General features: G+C 42.4%; 2 protein-coding genes across 3 annotated transcripts in view; one reads left to right on the top strand and one right to left on the bottom strand.

Moving 5' to 3' along the window:
- Window positions 1–1,457: 1,457 nt before the first annotated feature.
- On the top strand, window positions 1,458–13,208 carry tmem129 (transmembrane protein 129, E3 ubiquitin protein ligase). Its single transcript, XM_083980146.1, has 7 exons — window positions 1,458–1,735; window positions 3,764–3,822; window positions 4,847–5,104; window positions 8,054–8,214; window positions 10,839–10,998; window positions 11,085–11,157; window positions 12,723–13,208. Exons 1-7 carry the CDS (start codon window positions 1,531–1,533, stop codon window positions 12,905–12,907), a joined length of 1,101 nt encoding a protein of 366 aa, XP_083836272.1. The 5' UTR covers window positions 1,458–1,530; the 3' UTR covers window positions 12,908–13,208.
- Window positions 13,209–15,045: 1,837 nt separating this feature from the next.
- atoh8 (atonal bHLH transcription factor 8) overlaps window positions 15,046–21,491 on the bottom strand; it is an 18,541-nt gene continuing 12,095 nt past the window's right edge. Inside the window, exon 4 of one of the 2 annotated variants that reach the window (XM_083980148.1) lies at window positions 15,046–15,120. In XM_083980148.1, coding sequence (XP_083836274.1) covers window positions 15,115–15,120 — 6 coding nt within the window. In that variant the 3' untranslated portion in view covers window positions 15,046–15,114. Of the gene's footprint in view, window positions 15,121–18,243; window positions 18,732–21,491 lie in introns of those variants that run through there. The other variant, XM_083980147.1, reaches the window with a different exon arrangement.

The raw sequence follows: 21,491 nt of genomic DNA, 5'->3' as shown, positions 1-21,491 counted from the left end.
GTAGGTATTACCCCATATCTCCATACAGTAGCTCAGATATGGAAGTATGAGTGCATTATACAGAGTATGTAGTGATTTATAGTCCAGAATGTGTCTTGATTTCCCCAAAATTGCAGTGATTTTTGCTATTTTTGCTTTGACATGATTAATATGTGGTTTCCAGCAGATTTTATGATCAACAATCACACCCAGAAATTTTATTTCGTAAACTCTTTCTATGGTTATGTTGTCAATTTTCAATTCAACTTGAGGGTTCGTTTTCTATTTTCCAAATAACATGATCTTTGTTTTACTCAAATTCAATGACAATTTATTTACATTAAACCACCTTTTTAATGTATTCATTTCGGTTGTGATTGTCTCCATAAACTGCTGTACATTGTCCCCGGCGCAGGTTCCAGGTCAGTTGTCCCTTCCATGTTTCACCAGTGTTAAAAACAGACAGCTTATTTACTGCTTGCACATGTGTAGATTTTTTTGGAGATCTCATATTGAGGACATAAACTGGAGAAGGGCCTGGCTCCTCCCATATAAACATTGCATTTCAAATAAAGCAAAAGAAGTACATTTCAAAATGTTACATAATATATACCCTGTCAACTCTATTATTGCAAAATTTACAGATGTGAATGACTCCTGCACTTTTTGTAATAGCAATGTAGAAACTTCTTCGCATTTGTTTTTTCATTGTGATGTGTCAAGGAAGTTTTGGTGTGATCTTGGATCTCATTTTTTTTGTGGTGCTGCTAACTCTGTCTACTCCCTTACCTTTAAAGATACCATTTGTTACTACGTTAATCCAGAAGCTCGCGTTCTTGAACACCTGATGAATTTTAATCATCATTTACGCAAAATTCTTTATTCACAAACAAAAATTCGCTAATTCTGTACCTAAATTCGCTCCTTTTTTATTTGAACTAAATTCTCTGTTTAAATCTCTCTATTTGATCAATAACAAAAAAAGCAATACATTACTGGACAATTATGAAAAGTATTTCCCCGAAACCTCTGACTAACCCTTTATTAATGTCTATTTTTTTCCTTTTTTTTAATATTATTATTATTATTTTATTTTATGTATCTTATCGTATTTTTCATCCTTGTTGTACCCATCTCTGACTTATTTGTATTTATTTATTCATCTTACTACTAGTATTATTATTTTATTATTTTCAAGCTATATTTTATAAAGTACTGTATTATTGTGCTGTCCCTTTGTACTTTTTGATTTGCTGTTGCACAGGAACGTATACCTTGTTGGTTTTGTCAAATTTGTTCAATAAAAAAAAAAAAAAAAACATGTGCAAGTAGATGAAAAAAATAATTGCACTGTCAAATTGTAGGGGCTTCTTGTAGGCTACACTCCGACCCACCAGGCGGCGGCACTGAGCCTGGAGCCGCTGGTCAACCAGGAGAGAGAGAACACGTTGGCGGAGGAGAAGAAGGAGGAGGAGACGAACCAGGAAGTAGGATTGTAAACAACATGGAGCTGCGCCACTGACCGGGTCCAGGTCCAGGTCCGGGTCCAGGATGGAGAGTCCGGAGCTCAGCTTCACGTTGTTCTACGTGGTCTTCGGTCTGTGCTTCGTCTTCACGCCCACAGAGTTCCGCTCTGCCGGTCTGACCGTCCAGAACCTGTTCTCCTCCTGGCTGGGCAGCGAGGACCTGGGCTTCGTCCAGTACCACGTCAAGAGGACCAGCGTTACTCTGCTGGTCCACTCCGCGCTGCCGCTGGGTGAGATACACAACAACACAACTACTACACAACTACACCCTGCTGGTCCACTCCGCGCTGCCGCTGGGTGAGATACACTACTACAACACAACTAGGCCTACTACACAACTACACTACACCCTGCTGGTGCACTCCGCGCTGCCGCTGGGTGAGCTACACAACTACTACACAACTACTACACAACTACACTACACCCTGCTGGTGCACTCCGCGCTGCCGCTGGGTGAGCTACACAACAACACAACTACTACACAACTACACTACACCCTGCTGGTCCACTCCGCGCTGCCGCTGGGTGAGCACCACAACTACACTACTACACAACACCACAACTACACAACCACACAGCAACACAACTGGATTGATTGGAATCAACAGTTCAGGTTCCAGTGTCAGGCGGCACACTGTACACTGTGTACTACTACTGTGTACTACTGTCTTCTACTACTGTGTACTACTGTGTTCTAACCTTACTGTGTTCTATGTGTACTACCACTGTACTGTGTTCTACTTCTGTGTTCTTCTGTGTACTACTGTGTAGCTACTGTGTTCTACTGCTGTGTTCTATTGTGTTCTACTACTGTGTTCACTACATCTCTGATCTCTGTGTTGTGTTTGTGAGGCTCAGGGCTCAGGGGTCAGGCTCAGAGTCAGGCTCAGGCTCAGGTTCAGAGTCAGAGTCAGGCTCAGGGTCAGAGTCAGGCTCAGGCTCAGGTTCAGAGTCAGGCTCAGAGTCAGGCTCAGGCTCAGGTTCAGAGTCAGGCTCAGAGTCAGGCTCAGGCTCAGGCTCAGGTTCAGAGTCAGAGTCAGGCTCAGGTTCAGGTTCAGAGTCAGGCTCAGAGTCAGGCTCAGAGTCAGGCTCAGAGTCAGAGTCAGAGTCAGGCTCAGGGTCAGAGTCAGGCTCAGGTTCAGAGTCAGGCTCAGAGTCAGGCTCAGGCTCAGGCTCAGGTTCAGAGTCAGAGTCAGGCTCAGGTTCAGGTTCAGAGTCAGAGTCAGGCTCAGGTTCAGAGTCAGAGTCAGGCTCAGAGTCAGGCTCAGAGTCAGGCTCAGGTTCAGAGTCAGAGTCAGGCTCAGAGTCAGGCTCAGGTTCAGAGTCAGAGTCAGGCTCAGAGTCAGGCTCAGGTTCAGAGTCAGAGTCAGGCTCAGAGTCAGAGTCAGGCTCAGAGTCAGGCTCAGAGTCAGGCTCAGGCTCAGGTTCAGAGTCAGGCTCAGAGTCAGGCTCAGAGTCAGGCTCAGAGTCAGGCTCAGGCTCAGGTTCAGAGTCAGAGTCAGGCTCAGAGTCATGGGTCGTTCAGACCAAAAGCGTCAAAAGACGCTCTTGACGCTTTTCCGCGACGCTGGTGGTCTGAACACCCTGGCGTTTTGACGCGCGTCAAAGAAGTTGACGTCGGTTGTGGTTGGTCATCCATTTAAAGGGGCCGCGACATCTACACTCTGATTGGTTGCCGCTGCTCCGCATCATCGCTCATTAGCATAAAGTTCAGGAGATTTCAACTTTCTCCTGACGCTCTCGCCGCCAAAACGCGACGCCAACGCCTTTGACGCTCTTCAACGCTCCTCGACGCTGGTTCTCATTGAAAATGAATGACTTCCGGCCACCGCGACGCTCTCGACGCTTTCGGTCTGAACGCACAGTCAGGCTCAGAGTCAGGCTCAGAGTCAGGCTCAGAGTCAGGCTCAGAGTCAGGCTCAGAGTCAGGCTCAGGGGTCAGGCTCAGAGTCAGGCTCAGAGTCAGGCTCAGAGTCAGGCTCAGAGTCAGGCTCAGAGTCAGGCTCAGGGGTCAGGCTCAGAGTCAGGCTCAGAGTCGGGCTCAGAGTCAGGCTCAGAGTCAGGCTCAGGGGTCAGGCTCAGAGTCAGGCTCAGAGTCGGGCTCAGAGTCAGGCTCAGAGTCAGGCTCAGGGGTCAGGCTCAGAGTCAGGCTCAGAGTCAGGCTCAGAGTCAGGCTCAGAGTCAGGCTCAGGGGGGTTTTGTGGAGAGAGGGGGCTGCTGGCTGCTGTGACTCATGTCTGTGCTCTTCATCTCTCCAGGTTACTACATGGGGATGTGTGTCGCTGCTCCAGAGAAGAACCTAGGCTATGTCCACCAGGTTAGCCTGTCTCTCTCTCTCTCTCTCTCTCACACACACACACACACACACACACACACACACACACACACACACACACACACACACACACACACTGGATACACACATGGAGGGGGGTTGTGACTGAAAGGAAAAGACCTGTGTAAAATAAATGACAGACACTCTCAGTGCACAGTGGATTTTAGTTCAGAGGGGGTCTGAAACCTTTTTTCCTCTGAGAGCTACTGTTACAAAATGAAAATGGCCGAGAGCTACTCATGTTTTGTAACATTAATTAAAACAAAACAGTGTTTCCCACTCTTCATGGAAATAGTCTGTTTTTAGCCTCTACCATACTGATAACTGAAATGATTACTGTCAGGTATTGTCCCTCCTCTATTAAATATGAATCACAGGACACGTCTGTTCTGATGATACAAGTCAGTGGTCCTGAAATGTGTGTTTCTCTTCTATACAACACATTCTACATCTGGGGACAGAGCTCCATGGGAAACAGTAGGAGAGAAACAGCTGGACAGGGGACCGGGATTTGATACAACACCGACAAGCACTGAGAGCTGGGTAGCATGTCGCTGTAGGAGAAGCAGAGCTGATTGGTCGGTTCTTATCACATGACATGCAGTTCACTTGCTGCCTCCCAAAAAGTTGAGATTTTGGACATGAGGACAGACATGAAAAACAGTCACGATGCACCGTCTGCCTCCACTACGGCTTCACTTTGGTTGTGAACACACATGACGCACGTCTACACGTTACATCTGAACGTGACATATTTTTCAAATAGTTGTACTAAAGTATCTGCTTGTGTAACCGTCTGACCAACTTGGTGTCACCAGTGTCAACAGTGGGAGGAGACTTCAGCAGGGCTCTTGGTCTTGGTCTTGACTCAGTCTTGGGTTAAATGGTCTTGACTACAACACGATTAAGTAATGACTGAAATGTATTGATCAACTCCTGTGCGATGACATATGGAGGACGTCTGTGTGTAGGTGACAGCCTGTGATGTCACGTTGTGTCTCCCCAGGTCAGCACCGGCTGGAGAGCCTTCCTCCTCCTGTCCCTCTGCCTCCAGCTGACCAGCTGGACGCTGGTCATCTACTGGTCCCGCCGTCGCTGGCACAACCATCCAATCAGCCGGGCCCTGCAGGCCCACGTGCAGCCTCCTCACCCAGGCTGGGGCGCCGTCGCATCCAACGTCAACACCGAGTTCAGACGCATCGATAAGTTTGCTACGGGAGCACCAGGAGCCAGAGTCATTGTCACAGACAGCTGGGTGTTGAAGGTGAGATAGATAGATAGATAGATAGATAGATAGATAGATAGATAGATAGATAGATAGATAGATAGATAGATAGATAGATAGATAGATAGATAGATAGATAGATAGATAGACAGATAGATAGATAGACAGATAGACAGATATTTAATTCATTCACATCCTGAAACATGAGGAACTAGATGCAGCACTTAGGTCTCAGTACTATTATAACAATTAATAATAACTAACACACTAAATAGTTACATAGAAAAAGTCTATATTTAAAAGGATAGTTCACCCAAAATTCAAATTTCACTCATTATCTACTCACCCTCATGTCGACTAAGGACTGGGAGAAGTTTCAGAGTTATCCGTGCTTTCTCTGAGTTACAGGGGGGTCCGCGCAGCAGTCTGTAATGTCCCTCTTGTATTGAAGCCCCGACATGAGAAATTGTTAAAAAAAAAATTAAATAAGTCTATATTTTAAGCTTGTTTGTAGCGGAAGCTCCCAGTGTCTCAGTTCACTGCTCTTCCTGTGTCAGTGCAAATCTCGCTGACCGGCGGAACAATTTCTCATGTCGGGGCTTCAATACAAGAGGGACATTACAGACGAGCAGTATGGAGGTATTTGGATGTTTTTGGGTGTGTCTCTTTGAACAAAGAAAAGTGAGCACCATTCACAACCATTATATGGACAAATACTGCTGCACGGACCCCCCCGTAACTCAGAGAAGGCACGGAGGACTCTGAAAATTCTCCCAGCCCTTAGTCCACATGAGAGTGAGTACATAATGAGTGAAATTTGAATTTTGGGTGAACTATCCCTTTAAAAGTGAATGAATGAAAATGTATTAGATGAATGAGAAAGTGCTAGCTGTGAGTTGTGAGGTGTGGCAGTGTGGAGCATCTGGTGGTCTCTGCCTGGACGCTGCACAGCCTCCTGCCAGAGGGGAGAAGGGAAAGCGTCCATGTATAGGGTGAGTGGAGTCTCCCATGATGCAATCTGCCCTGTCTCTCCATTGGTTGGTGGAGATGTTGGAGCAATGTCTCACCTCTGACCTCTGGACCAAAGCTCTCAGGGAGAGACAGACTTATCTATGTTGGTTTAAACATGTCTGTGCTTTACTCAATACATGGAACCTTTATCTGTTCCACCCTGACTGGCTCCGTCTGGACACAAACCACCACTAGCAGTGATGGGCACGTTACTTTTAAAAAGTAATCAGTTATAGTTGCTAGTTACTTTCCCCAAAAAATAACTAAGTTAGTAACTCAATTACTACATTCCAAAAGTAACTAATTGCCAGGAAAAGTAACCTTTGTGTTACTTTTTTTTTTTTAATGCTTAAATATGTCAAACAACTTGGACTCGCCCTCCTAACCCTCTAACCATAACCCTAACCTCCTGTTGATCTAACTAACTCACAACAGCCTGCCTGTGTGGAGGAATATTTTTATACAATATACTGACAAACGGCTTTTTTCTGACTAGTCAGTGAACAAAAAAATGGGTAGGCTTAGGGATGTCACAATTACTTGTTTTCACAATTAATCGTGTTTTATTTTATTTTATTTTTTTAATATATATTTTTGGGGCTTTTTCGCCTTCAATTGACAGGACAGTTGAGAGAGAGAGACAGGAAATGGGAGGCAGAGAGAGGGGGAATGACACGCAGGATAGGGCCGCTCGACACGGGATTCGAACCGGGGTCGCTTGCAGTGAGGACTACTGCCTCAACACATGGGGCGGGTGCTCTACCAACTGAGATAAACACCGCCCCTTAATTTTTTACTTTATTTTTATTTAAAGGTTTAGAGATCAGGGACATTGCACATTAATAAAAAACATTTAAACAAATGTAAACGTGCCAGAATTAGCCAAAAGGCTATTTTACATCTGTTGTGTTAAAAGTCACCCTAAAAGAAAATAAAATGGTTTGATTATCAACATACAAATAATACATTCAATGATTAAAAAGCTAAATCTGAATAGTGGACAAAAGACAGAGAGCTCAGTGAAGGTCCATGCATACACACACAAACTAACATAAACTCAACTCAAACAGCAGCCGCTACAGACAAAACAGAAGCAACATTAAGCAGCAACACCAACATCAACAGAAAAAATAAATGTACACAAGACACAATAACATTATAACATTAAACACATTAGAAGCCATGCACAAAAAGCAACAACACTAGACAATGAATACACTGACAGACAACATGACAGAAAATGTAGAAAATGTAATGTTCACAGCCTTGACCACTAATTAGCCACTTTTTTAAAAAGTGTTTAAAGGAGGCATAATTTGAAATATTTCTAATGTGAGTTGGAATAGAGTTCCATTCATCAGCAGCTCTAATAGAAAATGCAGACTGGTTAAAAGAACTTTTTCTAAACAGGACAACACAGTCTCCTCTAGCTGCACTCCGAGTAGATGTTGATACCAAATCGTGGTATTTGATACCAAATTGTGGTATTTAACACCACAATTAATTAATCATAAAGATTCATACTGTTACTTTTCAAAAAAATGATGTTGGAACCATATCGGCAGATGTGCACCAAAATAAAGGTAAATGCACAGATACTGGTCCATTGAACTAACGTAACATTGAATTGGTAGGAATTCAGATATTAGCGACAAAACAAAAAAGATTAAAATAAACGTAAACATTTGGTATAGATGACAATTTATGACCTGAATATTTCAAACATTTCCTCTGGGGGATTTATAATTGGTCCTATATTAATAGATACTGGAAATGTTTTGTGTAAACAATATTTAGACTATAGTATTTGATCATTTTACACATTTCCTACTAGTGTTGTGAAATTAATGAATGCATAATAATCATGATTATCGTAGTACCGTGATTATTTCTCTGACAATAATCATACCAAGAAAATGTATAATGGTGACATCCCTATTACTATGTATGACTATGTTACCATGGTGACCCCTCCAGGTGACCACCTACCACGTCCACATGGCCTTACAGAGTGACTGTCATGTGACAGTGACAGAGTCCAGGCAGCACCAGCTCAGTCCAGACTTGGCCTCCCCGGCCCAGATCCTGACCCTGAGGGTGGAGAGCATCAACCCGGCCGTCACCGCCTTCGACATCAGGTGTGTTGTTAGAGGAGAGAGCCGGAGAGCTGGACCAGGTCCTGGGGCCACATTCACAAAACCTTTTTCTCTTAACTTCAGTCTTAAGAAGAAGAATTCATATTCTCCAAAAAATTCTTAAGTAATTTCTCAACTTTCTTCTTAAGTTTCTTCTTAAGAAAAAACTTAAGAATAAATGGTATTCTTGAAATCAAAGTTCTCAAATTTGTTCTTTACTTTTATCTTAACTTTAAGACAACCTTGACCTGTCTTTAAATAGGTAAGCCTAATATCACCTTCCTTAACAAATTTTAGAAAAGTTCAGACTAGTGGGTCATAGTAAGTAAATATATTTTTTAACTAATTACACAAAGAGCCTGTTAAGTGTTAGTTAGCATGTTAGTTAACGGCCACTTTAGCACTTTAGCCCACCCTCTTGTCGTATTTTCCGCTGTTATTCCCATATTATTAATTTTCCCCAGTAGTAATTTTTTTCTTACATTCATTTCATCCACCATAACCTCAAGCTCCTGCCTTGAAAAGCTTCTGCATCTCTTTTTGTCCTTATCCATGGTTAGTGAGTGACTGACGGTTAAAGGGATAGTTCAACATTGCCATAATCCCTATAGTCATAGCAGTAGGTTCGTTAACTTTATTTGTCGGTGTAAGCTATTTTTAGAACGGAGGAGCAGAGCAGCGAGCTGCTCAGAGCTACACTATGGAGGCTAAAGGAATTTCTTGGATTCCCTCATCAAACTGATCAAATACAAAATCCCAAAACTCCAAAACACTTTCGTGGACAAGTTGTGACCTGCACAATCACCATGCTCATAGGCGGCCTTACCTATGTTTCAACTGTTTCAATTGAAACGGGCCCCAGCCACCAGGGGGCCCCCAGCTGCCAGCCACCAAGTAAAAGACAATACAGTACAATAATTCATCACCTAGGTTTCACCTTAACATACACACACACACAGGCCTACATCCACCACACACACAAACAGCTCTGTCCACCGTGCGGTCACACACTCGACCCCTGATCCGCTCTACAACCACTGATGCGCGTATTATGCCACACCGCGACGGTACTAATCGCTCCTAATTAATAATACGACAGGAAATATCAATAACAACGTAGCTTACCTTTGAAAACGGTCCGCAAACTATCAATAGACCCTCGTTTTCCTTCTCCCAGTATTATTCCTTCTCTCTTAGTGTTTCTCATGTCCTTGTGTTTTTCCTGCTTTCCTCCTGACGTGCGTCCAGTTGCGTAACCTGATGATTGACGTCTGTCAATCACTTTCCTCCTCTTTTCTTTTTTTCCTCGGGTTAAAATGCCTCCAAACAGGCGATCTATGAGTACGTCCTAACTTCACAGAGAAATAAAACACAGCGAGAGCACAGCTAAAATGTGATATTATTGGCAGCTTATTTACAGATTTTACTAATGGAGGAGACAGCTGTCTGTCTGCTGCTCCAGCACCGCAGCACCGACAGGATCAGCACCTGTAGACGTCTGTCTGTCCGCATGTCTCGTCCTTTCCTTGTCCGTGGTGCTGAAATAACGCGGAGCACTTTGTTCTCATTACTTTTGTTGCCAATTTAAATTCAGAATATTGTTAAAGCCTGTAGTTTTTGATTGTGTTAAGATTCCTGTTCATGTCTGAAAATGTACATATACTGATTTTGCTTTTTGATGAAAACCAACTTCAGTCCTCGTTTTTTCTGCTAAGTCCTGGTTTCTTGCCCTGATAGTGATTTTAACACTTAATGTGTTGTGCGTACCTGGGATGCATGGATAGTGCGTTTACTGCGTCCTTTCAGGGTTTAAAGCATCAGCAACACATGGGCACATAGCTGGAAAATAATTTTATGTTTAACAGGGTAGGGCCTCATATGAAATATTGAAACGGGCCCCCAGATGTCTAAGGCCGCCACTGACCACGCTATGAGATAATAATGGAACGTTACGAAACAGAGCTGTTTGAGGTAAATACAGGGTAAATACAGAGTCTGCTTGCTGAAAAACTGTCCCTGAAGGCAACGCGCATCAGTGGTTTTGCATGAATTTCCCTCTAAAACAACTCTGTCTGGTAACGTTGTGTTATTATCTCATAGCGTGGTGAATGTGCAGCTCACAACTTGTCCACCAGAGCGTTTTTGAGTTGTTGGATTGTGTATTTGATGAGTTTGATGAGGGAAGCCAAGAAATCCCATTAGCCTCCGTAGCGTAGCTCTAAGCAGCTCGCGGCTCTGCCGTTCTAAAAATAGCTTACACCGACAAATAAAGGTAACGAACCTACTGCTATGACTATAGGGATTATGGCAATGGGCCAATTTGCCAAAATGTTGAACTATCCCTTTAAGACGCAAACTATAAGCTGTTGGTGCATGCAATGCAATGCAGTGACGTATTTTAAGAAGTTCTTAAGTAGGAAAAATACGAAATTTGTAAGAAATGACTGTTCTTAAGATAGTATTGAGGAATTGCACTTTCTTATGAACTTCTTAATTTTCTTCTTAAGACATTTCTTAAGATCTTACTTAAGAACATATTGGTGAATCCGGCCCCTGGTCTGGTAGGACAGAACAACACAAGTCATGACAGGAAAACACTAAGGTCTCCTTCTCTCCACTGTCGACAGGCTGCACTCTACAGAGTACGCAGAGCTCAGGGAGAAGCTCCACGCTCCCATCAGGAACTCTGCCAACGTGGTCATCCACCAGACCATCAGCGAGCTCTTCCTGGAGACCTTCAGAGCTCAGGTGGAGCTCAACCAGCCCTACTCGCTCCCCAGTGGACAGGTACCGGTACATGTTCCTCCTCACCACCTCTGAGACCACAGTGAGAATGTAAAGTGAATCTGAGGACACTGTGTCTGCTTCCACAGGAGATCGAGCCCTGTATCGGCTGCATGCAGGTCCAAGCCAACACCAAGCTGCTCAGGCTCTGCCACGCAGAAGGTCAGACAAGAACAAGACTGGCTGCAATTACTTGTTTTCACAATTAATTGTGGTATTACAGTTTTTCTCAATTGTTTACACACAATTTCTGGTACGTACTTACTTACATCTAACTCATGCACCGACCCCCTGAACCAAGTCAGCTCAACTACAAGCACAATTCCTGCTTCACACTCAATTTGCAGTTCTATAACACACTTTTTTCAAAACACTACACACAATTCTCATGAAAAAAATCTCTTGTTTTCACAAGTAACACACTGTTATTCAAAATTCTAAAGTTAGTTTCCCTACTATTCACACTGACTCATCACATGGGTAAACACTTGTCACACAGTTTTACAATTAGCAATTAGAGCTTTAGCATAAAAGGGAAACAGGCAGTGATGGACTGACACCAAAAAGAGAGAAACCAAACAGAGAGAGAGACCAAACACAACACAAACACACACACACACCGATATATAGCAGTGATCATAATGATGATGAGAAAAGAAAATGCATTGATCACCAAAATTGCATGTTGATGGAAGGATTCAAACCTAGACTAGAACAAAGTCTTTGACTACAAAGAGTGCTGCTCTACTAGGTGAGCTACATGTTACTGTAGTCTCATCCCATCAAAATTATGTGTTCAGTCTTTCAAAATTGTCCGGCCGTTTTTTTGTGGTCACATCAGCACGGCTGCATAGTCACACACCCACCTCGGTCGCGTCTTCACGCATTTCATTTGTTACCGTGTGTTTGAGTGTTCTGAGTATAGAAACAATATTCTAAAATTCTAACACATTTATAAATGTACTGTCTGTAGTTACAGTAAAAAAAAAAAGCCTAAGTCATTATGATGACTGGAGTAGAAGTGTTTTCCATTCATCATAGTGTTTTACACTGAGCACATCAGTGTTCAACTGGTTCTTATAAAACAAAAAATGGTTTGTGTGTGTCATTTGAGACTAAAATAGCATTTTGAGAATAAATAACAGAATGTAAAGTTTCATTTTGCAAGAGAAGTTAGGGATTTTGCCCATTGTGTGTGTTTTTTTGGATTTGTGTGTAGAGTTCTGAGAGTATCAGGCCTGCTTTCAGGAAATGTGTGTAAACAATCGAGAAAAACTGTAAAAAAAAAAAAAAGATTATGTATGAACCGTGTTGGCAGATGTGCACCAAAGTAAAGGTAAATGCACAGATACTGGTCCATTTACCTAACGTAGCATTGAAATGGTAGGAATTTAAATGCTAGAGTGTCATTTGTAATTAAAAAAAAAAAGATTAAAATTGACATAAACATTTGGTATCGATGACACTTCCCCTGGCGGATTAATAATTGGTCATATTTTAATAGATATTTAAAATATTTGATAATTAGTAATGTATATTTTAACTATATTTGATTTTACACATTAATAGTGTTGTGAAATTAATTAATGCATAATAATCGTGATAATTGTAATACCGTGATATTTCTCTGACAATAATCGTACCAAGAAAATCTATAGTCGTGACATCCCTAGTGTGCATGCAAGTGTGCACGGGTGCTAATGTGACTGTGTGTGTGTGTGTTACAGGAGCTGATCTGGAGTCAGAATGTCAGGAGTGTTTCTGCAGACCCATGTGGTGTCTGTCCTGCCTGGGCCGATGGTTCGCCAGCCGCCAAGACCAGCAGAGACCAGAGACCTGGTTGTCCAACAGAGTCCCCTGTCCCACCTGTAGAGCCAGATTCTGTATACTGGATGTCTGCATGGTCCGCTAACAACACACACACACATGCTAAGGGACTTTACCCCCTCGAAATGAAAGGGGGGGTTGTGATTTTACACAACAGGGAGGTGGACTGAACTGATCTGAGCTCAGTGATGCACCCGCCTTTGTCCTTTGCTCTCAGTACCAGGGGTCAAGAGGAGGAGTGATGGAGAAGATCTGGTTGGGCTCAACATGACGTATGGTGCAATGGGTTTTGTTTGTTTGCTGTCAGATAAGAGGGTTTGTTTTTGTTTTCCTGGAAAGTGGAAGGTTTTGATTCATCTATATTAAAACTGATTTGTTCTCTTTCACTGGAGTCCACACTTGTCTCATGATGAGCTCACTTTGCTCCCACAGGTTACCTGAGGTCTGAACTACAAAGCAAGAAGAACCATGAAGAAAACATGAGATATGAGGAGAAACACTTTATAGTGACTGAGTGAAAGATAAAGTAACTGAAAAGAAAAGAAGCAGTAGAGTGAAGTCAGACCCAGGGTGAATAATAAATAAGAGCGTGAGTGATCAGTAAGTTTTGTTCTTTATTGAACATGTGATGTAGGTGAGACAGTGAAAGTGAATGTGCGACTGTTTTTGCTGCAGAGAATGATGAGTTGTAACTCCAGCTACTGAGCTCTGAGAGGGACCAATCAACAGAGGCTGACAGCTGGTGTCTGTTACAGCTTTATTCACATATCTGACAACTAAATGTTACAAGAAAAAGAAAACAAATGCGCTCCAGTTTTATTTTTTCTAAAATTAAGTACTTAATATTCACTCCCAGTATATTTACATGTATTTTTTTTTATTAATTGAAGTGAGAGAGAAGGAGGGAGAGCGCTACGGTTGCTAGAAACAGACTATAAGACATAAAAGCTGCTGTGGGGCGATGGGACCGTTAGGTTAGAGAGGACTGGGTCTCCATGTTACTAGCAAATGTTCTCCATGAAAACAAGAGCTAGTCCAGCTGCAGAAAGAGTTCAAGCAGACACACTCACTAAATAAACTGGTCAAAGGAAATGTCCACATTTGTTCTTTACATACTTTGTACTTGTACTGTACAAGCACTGGGCCTGTCTCCTCCCCATCCTCCAGATGCATCAGGGGAAGTACACTCTTAGAAATAAAAGTGCCACGTAGAACCATATAAGGTTCTTCGGCTTGTCCTCATAGGAGAACCCTTTTTGGCTCCTGGTAGAACCTTTTATAAAGGTTCTCTGGATCAAAATGGTTCTTACTGGAACCCTTAGTGTTACCAAGAACCCTTGAAAAACCCTTGCTTCAGGAAGGGGTTTTTCAGAAGCAAATGGTTCCAGGTAGGCAAGGCAATTTTATTTGTATAGCCCATTTTTACCACCAGTTTGTCTCAAAGGACTTCACATAGCATCATAACAACATCCTCAAGGTACCCTCAGGTAGAACCCCGGCCCTTCTAGAAGAACCCTTTTAGAACCATTATTTCTAAGAGTGTAGTGGGACAAAGACACACAGAACCCCGCACCAGCCTCAGGAGGACTCAGTCAGAACAACATGGAGGATTGGCTGTAGAGTAGAGACCACTCACTAGCAGAGTGCTGTCTGATTGGACCCAAACGTGTCCCCAGTGTGATCCTGGTAGAGGACGACTTCCCAACCTGATCACTGGGATCTCTTTTAGACTGAACGGCAGCGCTGCACACAAACAGGGATTAAATGATAAAGAACACAAAAACCTCCTGTGAAGTGGATCCATGCATGTGCACCAGTCCATTCCATCAGAGGAGTATTGTCTTTTTTTTTTTTAATGGTTTAAATATTTCCATTGATAAACATAACTAGTACACCTGGAGCCATGAGCAGACAATGATATAATGTTAAAAACTGCTGGTGTGATTCTCTGTCCTGAATGTCCTGTCCTCAGCAGGACCAGTTTGCAGTTGGACTGACTGTTGCCATAGTTCAATATGATGCTGCTCAACCAGCAGTCTCTGTTAGTCTCTATGTGGAGTTGCATCCGTCTGTCAGCTGTTCTTGGACCCTGACATGAGGAACTTTCTCAGTTAGGCACTAATGTTAGTTCATCTGCTAATATGGTGAGAGCAGTCCATCCTGTCTCCTCTGTCTCCTCCACGTCTCTGCTCTGATCCCCATCTCCTCCTCCTCCTCCTCCTCCGTCTTTCCAGTGTCGTTCGTCCTCGTGGTTTAATCCAGAGCTTCAAACGCTGGGTCTGTCCACTGCTGTCACTCCTACGGCACCAAGAGGAGAGAGAGTCTGTTACCACGGTAAAAAAAAGATGGGATCATGCAACACATTGTTGTTGAGCTCATCAAACAGTTCGGTGCTGATGCTGTAACATTTCTACCGTGTAACAGTGTGAGTCAGCCGTTCACTACACCGACCACAACCACAACAAGGCAGCAGCAAGTCTCCTGGATCCTGAGCCTTCAGATCTCACACAGAGACACACCACCTCTGAACCTGGAGACATGCTCTAGTGTTGTAAAGGTTCCACATCCCTCTGCTCATGTTGAATGGTGTAGCATCATAACTTAGTTAGAGTCCATTAGTCACAACTCTGTTGTCCTCAGTCATACCACAAACAGCTGGCAGTGATGCTGCTGGCTTCAATGGTAATACCCTACTGCTGCCACAGGAGGCAGGAAGTCACAGGCAAACATCAAAACATGTGATTAAATGTGGGTCTGTGGTCTAATTCATGTCAGTTTCTAGCTGAGTAACCACCGACTAATGGGACAGAAGTCTGTTCTCAGGACAGATTTAAAGCAGAAGTAAGCGATCCGGTGGTTCTGGCTAACTTTTTGTCAGCCGATGGAGTTAGCAGTCCCCGTCCTCGTCCCTACATCACCACATTCACGCGCATCCCTTGGCTGCACACACAGAGAGGACCGCCCCTTTATGCCGTTCTCTCTCCTCATTGGATAAAGGTTGTAGGATACAAGGAAAGTTTTCTCCTCAGCTTACAGCAGAGTGACTGACAGACCCGTGTTTCAGACCAAACACTCTATAGAAGTGATTGCTGTAGGAAGATATAACTATTTAAGACTTATATTAACACAAACATTCCGCTTACCTCTGCTTTAAGAAGACATGTTGCTTCCACTTATTTATTATCCTGACTGATGTCTGTTTTAGGTCTAAGTGGGAAAACACTGGAGAGTATATTATTGATGGTGTATGAATTAATTGAGTCTATTAAGTGTTTGGAGGCTATGTTGTTTACTCTAAGATAGTTAAAAGTTGGAATCTAGAAGGAGCACACACCAAACAAGAAGCTAGGCCTACATGCAACGCGTCAAAGAGAAGACGTCTGAAGGGAAACTAAAAATCCACAAAAAGTTTTGTTATCCTTCCCTCTCACCCTGATGTAACCAGGATGGAAAACAGTAGGAACCACTATCAGACATGCTGACCATCCCAATAATCCACATAGTAGCCAACTGCTGTTAAATACCACTATTACTGTATTCAAAGTAAAAAAAAAAAAAAAAAAACACACATTACTGCTGACAATTAACAAACATGGAATAAAATGATGAATGAATATCACTTGACAACATGTGTCCAGTTACAGACAGTACCTGGCTGTCAGTAGACTACCTACTAACTGATGGATAATCACTCATTCATCCTAATAAATTGGGAAAAAACTGTCTGTCTGTGGAAGGATGGTGGTGCAGTCAAAACAGAGCTCCCGAGGCTCTTGAGGTGTAGCAGAGATTTTAATAAATAAAAAAGGACCCAACGCGTTTCGACGCTGTCTTCATTAGGGGTGTGAAGCACAAGATACACAGGTGGGTATTTAACCAGGTGGTTATGTGGCAGTGGATTTTTTTTTTAAAGGGACCACTTTGCCCTACCTTTACATAGAGATGTATATCATAATTGCAATTACGTAAACACATAAAAATATACACTAACACTGCATGAAAAATATAAATTGGAAAAACTATGGTTGGCCAACCACTAAGTTAGTAGACTTCTTAAAGTACCATCAAAGGGGAAAAAAACACTGCACCACCATCCTTCCACAGACAGTCACTTTTTCACAATTTTATTATTTATTATTTTCCCCTTGAAGAGCACCTTGAGCCGCTCTACATCTTCATATTCTTTTTTTCCTGTGGTCTCTGCAGCACTCACCCTCCCCTCTATTTTTTCACTCATTCATCCTTTTCCTGGCTGACTGACATGAAAGTGTTAATCAGTGTAAAACCTGTCCTCATGACTGAAGGGTTGTAAAATTCTGGGAATTTTCAAAGTTGGAAACTTTCCATGGGAATTAACGGGAATAAATGGGAATAAATCAGAAATTTACAAAATTGAAGGTTGGCCCTTAACAGGGAACTGAAAAATATATTGCAGCATACTAAAACAACCAGATTTAATGCAAGTACACTTGAATATCTATGGAAAGCGAAGTGTTTTCACTACATTTCCCATGAGCCTCCGCGCGCACGGTGAAATTCTTGGACCGGCGCAAGACGGACAAAAGCGAAAACACTTGGCAAGAATGTTTTCATTGATCAAGAATGAAAGTCGGAGGTTTGCAGATGATCAGATACCATCGTAGTAATATATATATATATATTTTAGTCAACATTCATGTTTTTGTTGTTCAGTAAAATAATTGATTGTTCATACAAGAATTAAAACTTGATAAAGTTCTACACTACTGTTGAAATGTCATGTTTTTTTAATTGTATTATTTTGCATGGATGTCTGCTTATGACAAAAAAAATACATTTATGTTTGAATATGATACAGCTTGTTTAAATTACCCCCAATTTCCAGTTAATTCCCATAAATTCCCAATAATTCCTATAAATTCCCATAATTCCCATGGAAAGTTTCCAATTTGGAATATTTCCAGTATTCCCCAGCTTAACTTCCCATGGAAAGTTTCTGGAAATTTACCGGAAATTTACTGGAAATTTTCCGCCCCTTTGCAACCCTAACAGTCATGATCACGTGTCAGCTTGGGTTTGATTTATATTGTTGTCATCTGACTGAGTAAAGTGTAAAATCTTCATGCAGCCAGAGCTCATGTGGCTGTGAGCTGCAGGATGAGCTCAGTCCACGTCGAGTCAGAGGAACAGTGAAAAGAAAGAGAAAAGACTGCTCAAATGTTTTTATTTCTGTTTGTGTATAAGCGTTTATGTACTGTACATTCATCATCTAATAATGTAACCAACTCAACACTGTCAGTCAGCTCTCAAAGCATTATGGGAGAGCGAGGCTTAACATTACACAAAAACATCCTCTCTAAACTCCTAAACTCCATTCTTCATTCCATCACATATTTACAGCATGGATCTAATGAGGCCACTCACAAGACCTGATCAGGTGTGTTCAGACTGAGGGCAAAGGAAGACACAAGTGGAACACATTCTCTCTAACCGGTACAAATTAAGGCAAAACATGTCAATATGAATGTTTGATGTGGACTAAGGGAGGAAAAAAGCAGATATAGAAATAAGAAGAAACAGTAAAATGAGGAGCAGGTGTGAGGATGTGGATGTTTCAGTCTGAACACACCTTTACAACTTCAGTTTGAACCATCATCAGGAGCTAATATAAGACACTAACTATTGTTGTTACGTTTGACATCAACTGAACTCTCCACTCTCATCACTAACTCTAGCTGCCACTTCCATCCACACAGGTGGAACAGACATGATGAGAGTGTTTGTGTTAGTCTGTGTTCCATCTGGCTCTTATACTCTACATCCCATGTTACTGGAGTCAACACAGCAGCTGAGCTCAACGCTGATGCAGCCTGCACCAATAAGAAGAGAGTAATCTGACAACATCACTCATCCTCTGGCATCCTGGCATCCTGTCAACAAAAAATAAAAGATAAAATAAAGAACATGATCGCCTCTGCATGAACTTCACAATGTTAGGTTACATTATAAACCAAAGGAAATCAGACTATTACAATAGTTTAAAAGTATTAGTTTACATCACACCACTGCCACACGATGGTCATATTACTCTACACCACCACCATTATATTCTATGACATTGTGTACAATTCCCCATGCTCAGAGGGGAATAGCACTAGCCTATCATAACTAAATATTGGTGAAATGAACAAGTTTCTCTGCAGATAATGTGTTATTTAGAGGCTGCATTCTGCTGCCCTGTAGACTCACATTATATGGATATACGCGGCTCTCGGCTGGAGCTCATTTCATCAGAACGACTTGTATAACACCAAAGTTATCTGGGTGAGTAAATTATCGTATTTTATGCTAGAAATAAGGTCCAGATTGTAAAAAACGGCAATTCCCCTTTAATTCAATAGTTAATTATCTAATATGAAACAGAATAAAATTAAGATTTGTAATAGAACTGTCTATCTAACTAATCTAACTACCTGTGTCACAAGTTAAGCTGGACCTTGTGACCTACACACAGAGGACAGTCTGTGGGCCCATTAGGTCACACTGTGTCATCACATCACAACACACACTCTACACACACAACAGCTTCAAAAACTAGCACAACCACCTGCCACTCATCCTGCTTCTCAGACCCCAGGGGCCGCTGGATGTATCTGAGTTACTGAATACCACCTGAGGAGAGACCAAACCACCATCAAGCCTTCTACCCTAAGTACAGAGGCTTCTGTCCAGAGCTCCTGGAGTTCTCTCAAGTTCTTTTACACTGTGATAAAACAGCTCTGAAACAGAAGCAACACATGGTCAGGTGAATCAATGTGTAAAACACATCCAAGTCCTGCCTCTTCATCATCTTCAGATCCAGACAGATATAAGCAGAAAAAGCAGTTTCTGCACACAATATGTGTTGAAGGAAAAACCACATGATGAACATCATGCAGCTGTTCAACCAGGATTTTGCATTTCTGGAGGAAAATGGCTCATAGAATTCACAGGTGAAAGATTCAGATCAGTGACTGTCCACATGGTGGTGCTATGGTAACAGTTATGGACCATGTGAGGCATTTCACTCTGGGACAGATATAAGGCAAGTTTCTATCTTTTCTATCATCAAGACTCTTTAATCAGAGCGACAAAGTCCATGGTGAGAGGAGTCCAGGCTGGATGAGCCAGTCAACACAACTTAGAGGACCACTGCTCGTCTTCCTGTGTGGACTCAGTCACTGACTATTCATTAAAGCAGAAGTAAGCGGAATGTTTGTGTTAATATAAGTCTTAAATAGTTCTATCTTCCGACAGCAATCACTTCTATAGAGTGTTTGGTCTGAAACACGGGTCTGTCAGTCACTTTGCTCTGCTCTGAGCCGAGGAGAAAACTTTCCTTGTATCCTACAACCTTTATCCAATGAGGAGAGAGAACGGCATAAAGGGGCGGTCCTCTCTGTGTGTGCAGCCAAGGGATGCGCGTGAATGTGGTGACGTAGGGACGAGGGCGGGGACTGCTAACTCCATCGGCTGACAGGAAGTTAGCCAAAACCACCGGATCGCTTACTTCTGCTTTAATGTAACCATAACAATACAGGCCCTTTAACCTTGATGAAAGACTTATGCTAACACAAAACACAAACACAAATCTTCTCCTAAACCTGACTGATTGGTGACTCTTTTACAACATTAAACGTGTGCTTATTGTTGTTACCATGATGATAAAGGTCTGGGACACAGCCATGCTGTGATGGGATGTATCTGGAGATAAGGACAAGTGACCTATATGGTCAATCAGGTTGGAGGACCTGTTGGCCAAAAAAAAAAACAAGTATCCCAGAAGCTCCAGGTCTTCATTGTCTGTCTTGTCCTTGTGGCCTTGTAGATATACAGTAGTATACGGTATAAAGGTAGATGTTTGTGTTAAAGCTCCATACGGTATAAAGGTAGATGTTTGTGTTAAAGCTCCATACGGTATAAAGGTAGATGTTTGTGTTAAAGCTCCATACAGTATAAAGGTAGATGTTTGTGTTAAAGCTCCATACAGTATAAAGGTAGATGTTTGTGTTAAAGCTCCATACGGTATAAAGGTAGATGTTTGTGTTAAAGCTCCATACGGTATAAAGGTAGATGTCCATGTGTAGTGTGATTATAAAGCAGCTCTAGGTTCTATACTGTGAAAGTATCAAAGCCTCAGTCCACAGAGAAATGCACACAGCCTGTATTCAGAAACTGAGCCTTAAAGGGACATTGTGTAACTTCTCCTGTTATCTATTCACGAAAATCGAGTATTTTGTTCAAAAGTCTGTTTTTCATTAATCAGTAATCCCCCCCATCAACAAAGTGAAGTGTTCCTTTCAGCTCTGAATGAGCCGTTCATGTCATTCATATCTCCATGGAGCGGGTAAGCTCGGTGCTGCTGCCATGTGGTGTCTCCATGTTTTTACCTTCAGTGGCAGCGTGACGGTAGGAAACCACGGAAACTCAGCGGAGACACCGGAGCTGTCGGCTCAGGTGGAGGTGGCGTCTGTGAAAAGTCACCGCTGTAACGCAGTGAGGACTGTGAGGACTGCACGTGAATGCTGCATTCAGGTGCAGTCGGAAAAACGGCCGTCGGTAACAAACCAGATGTCATTTTAGTCACAGAAGTCCAGAGAAAGCCGGTAAAACGTGGGTCAGGTCAACAATACCACATCGCCATGACAACA

Source organism: Trachurus trachurus, assembly GCF_905171665.1.
Source record: "Trachurus trachurus genome assembly, chromosome: 10".
Classification (NCBI taxonomy): domain Eukaryota; kingdom Metazoa; phylum Chordata; class Actinopteri; order Carangiformes; family Carangidae; genus Trachurus; species Trachurus trachurus.
The sequence above is the reverse complement of the archived record's forward strand: the minus strand, read 5'-3'. Positions and strand labels throughout refer to the sequence as shown.

What these genes read in the sequence shown, in the direction of transcription:
- tmem129 (XM_083980146.1), top strand. Translation starts at nt 1,531, where the DNA reads ATGGAGAGTCCGGAGCTCAGCTTCACGTTGTTCTACGTGGTCTTCGGT. An exon ending in GTCACCGCCTTCGACATCAG is followed by an intron (nt 8,215 to 10,838) that starts GTGTGTTGTTAG and finishes CACTGTCGACAG; the next exon opens with GCTGCACTCTACAGAGTACG. An exon ending in ACTCGCTCCCCAGTGGACAG is followed by an intron (nt 10,999 to 11,084) that starts GTACCGGTACAT and finishes CTGCTTCCACAG; the next exon opens with GAGATCGAGCCCTGTATCGG.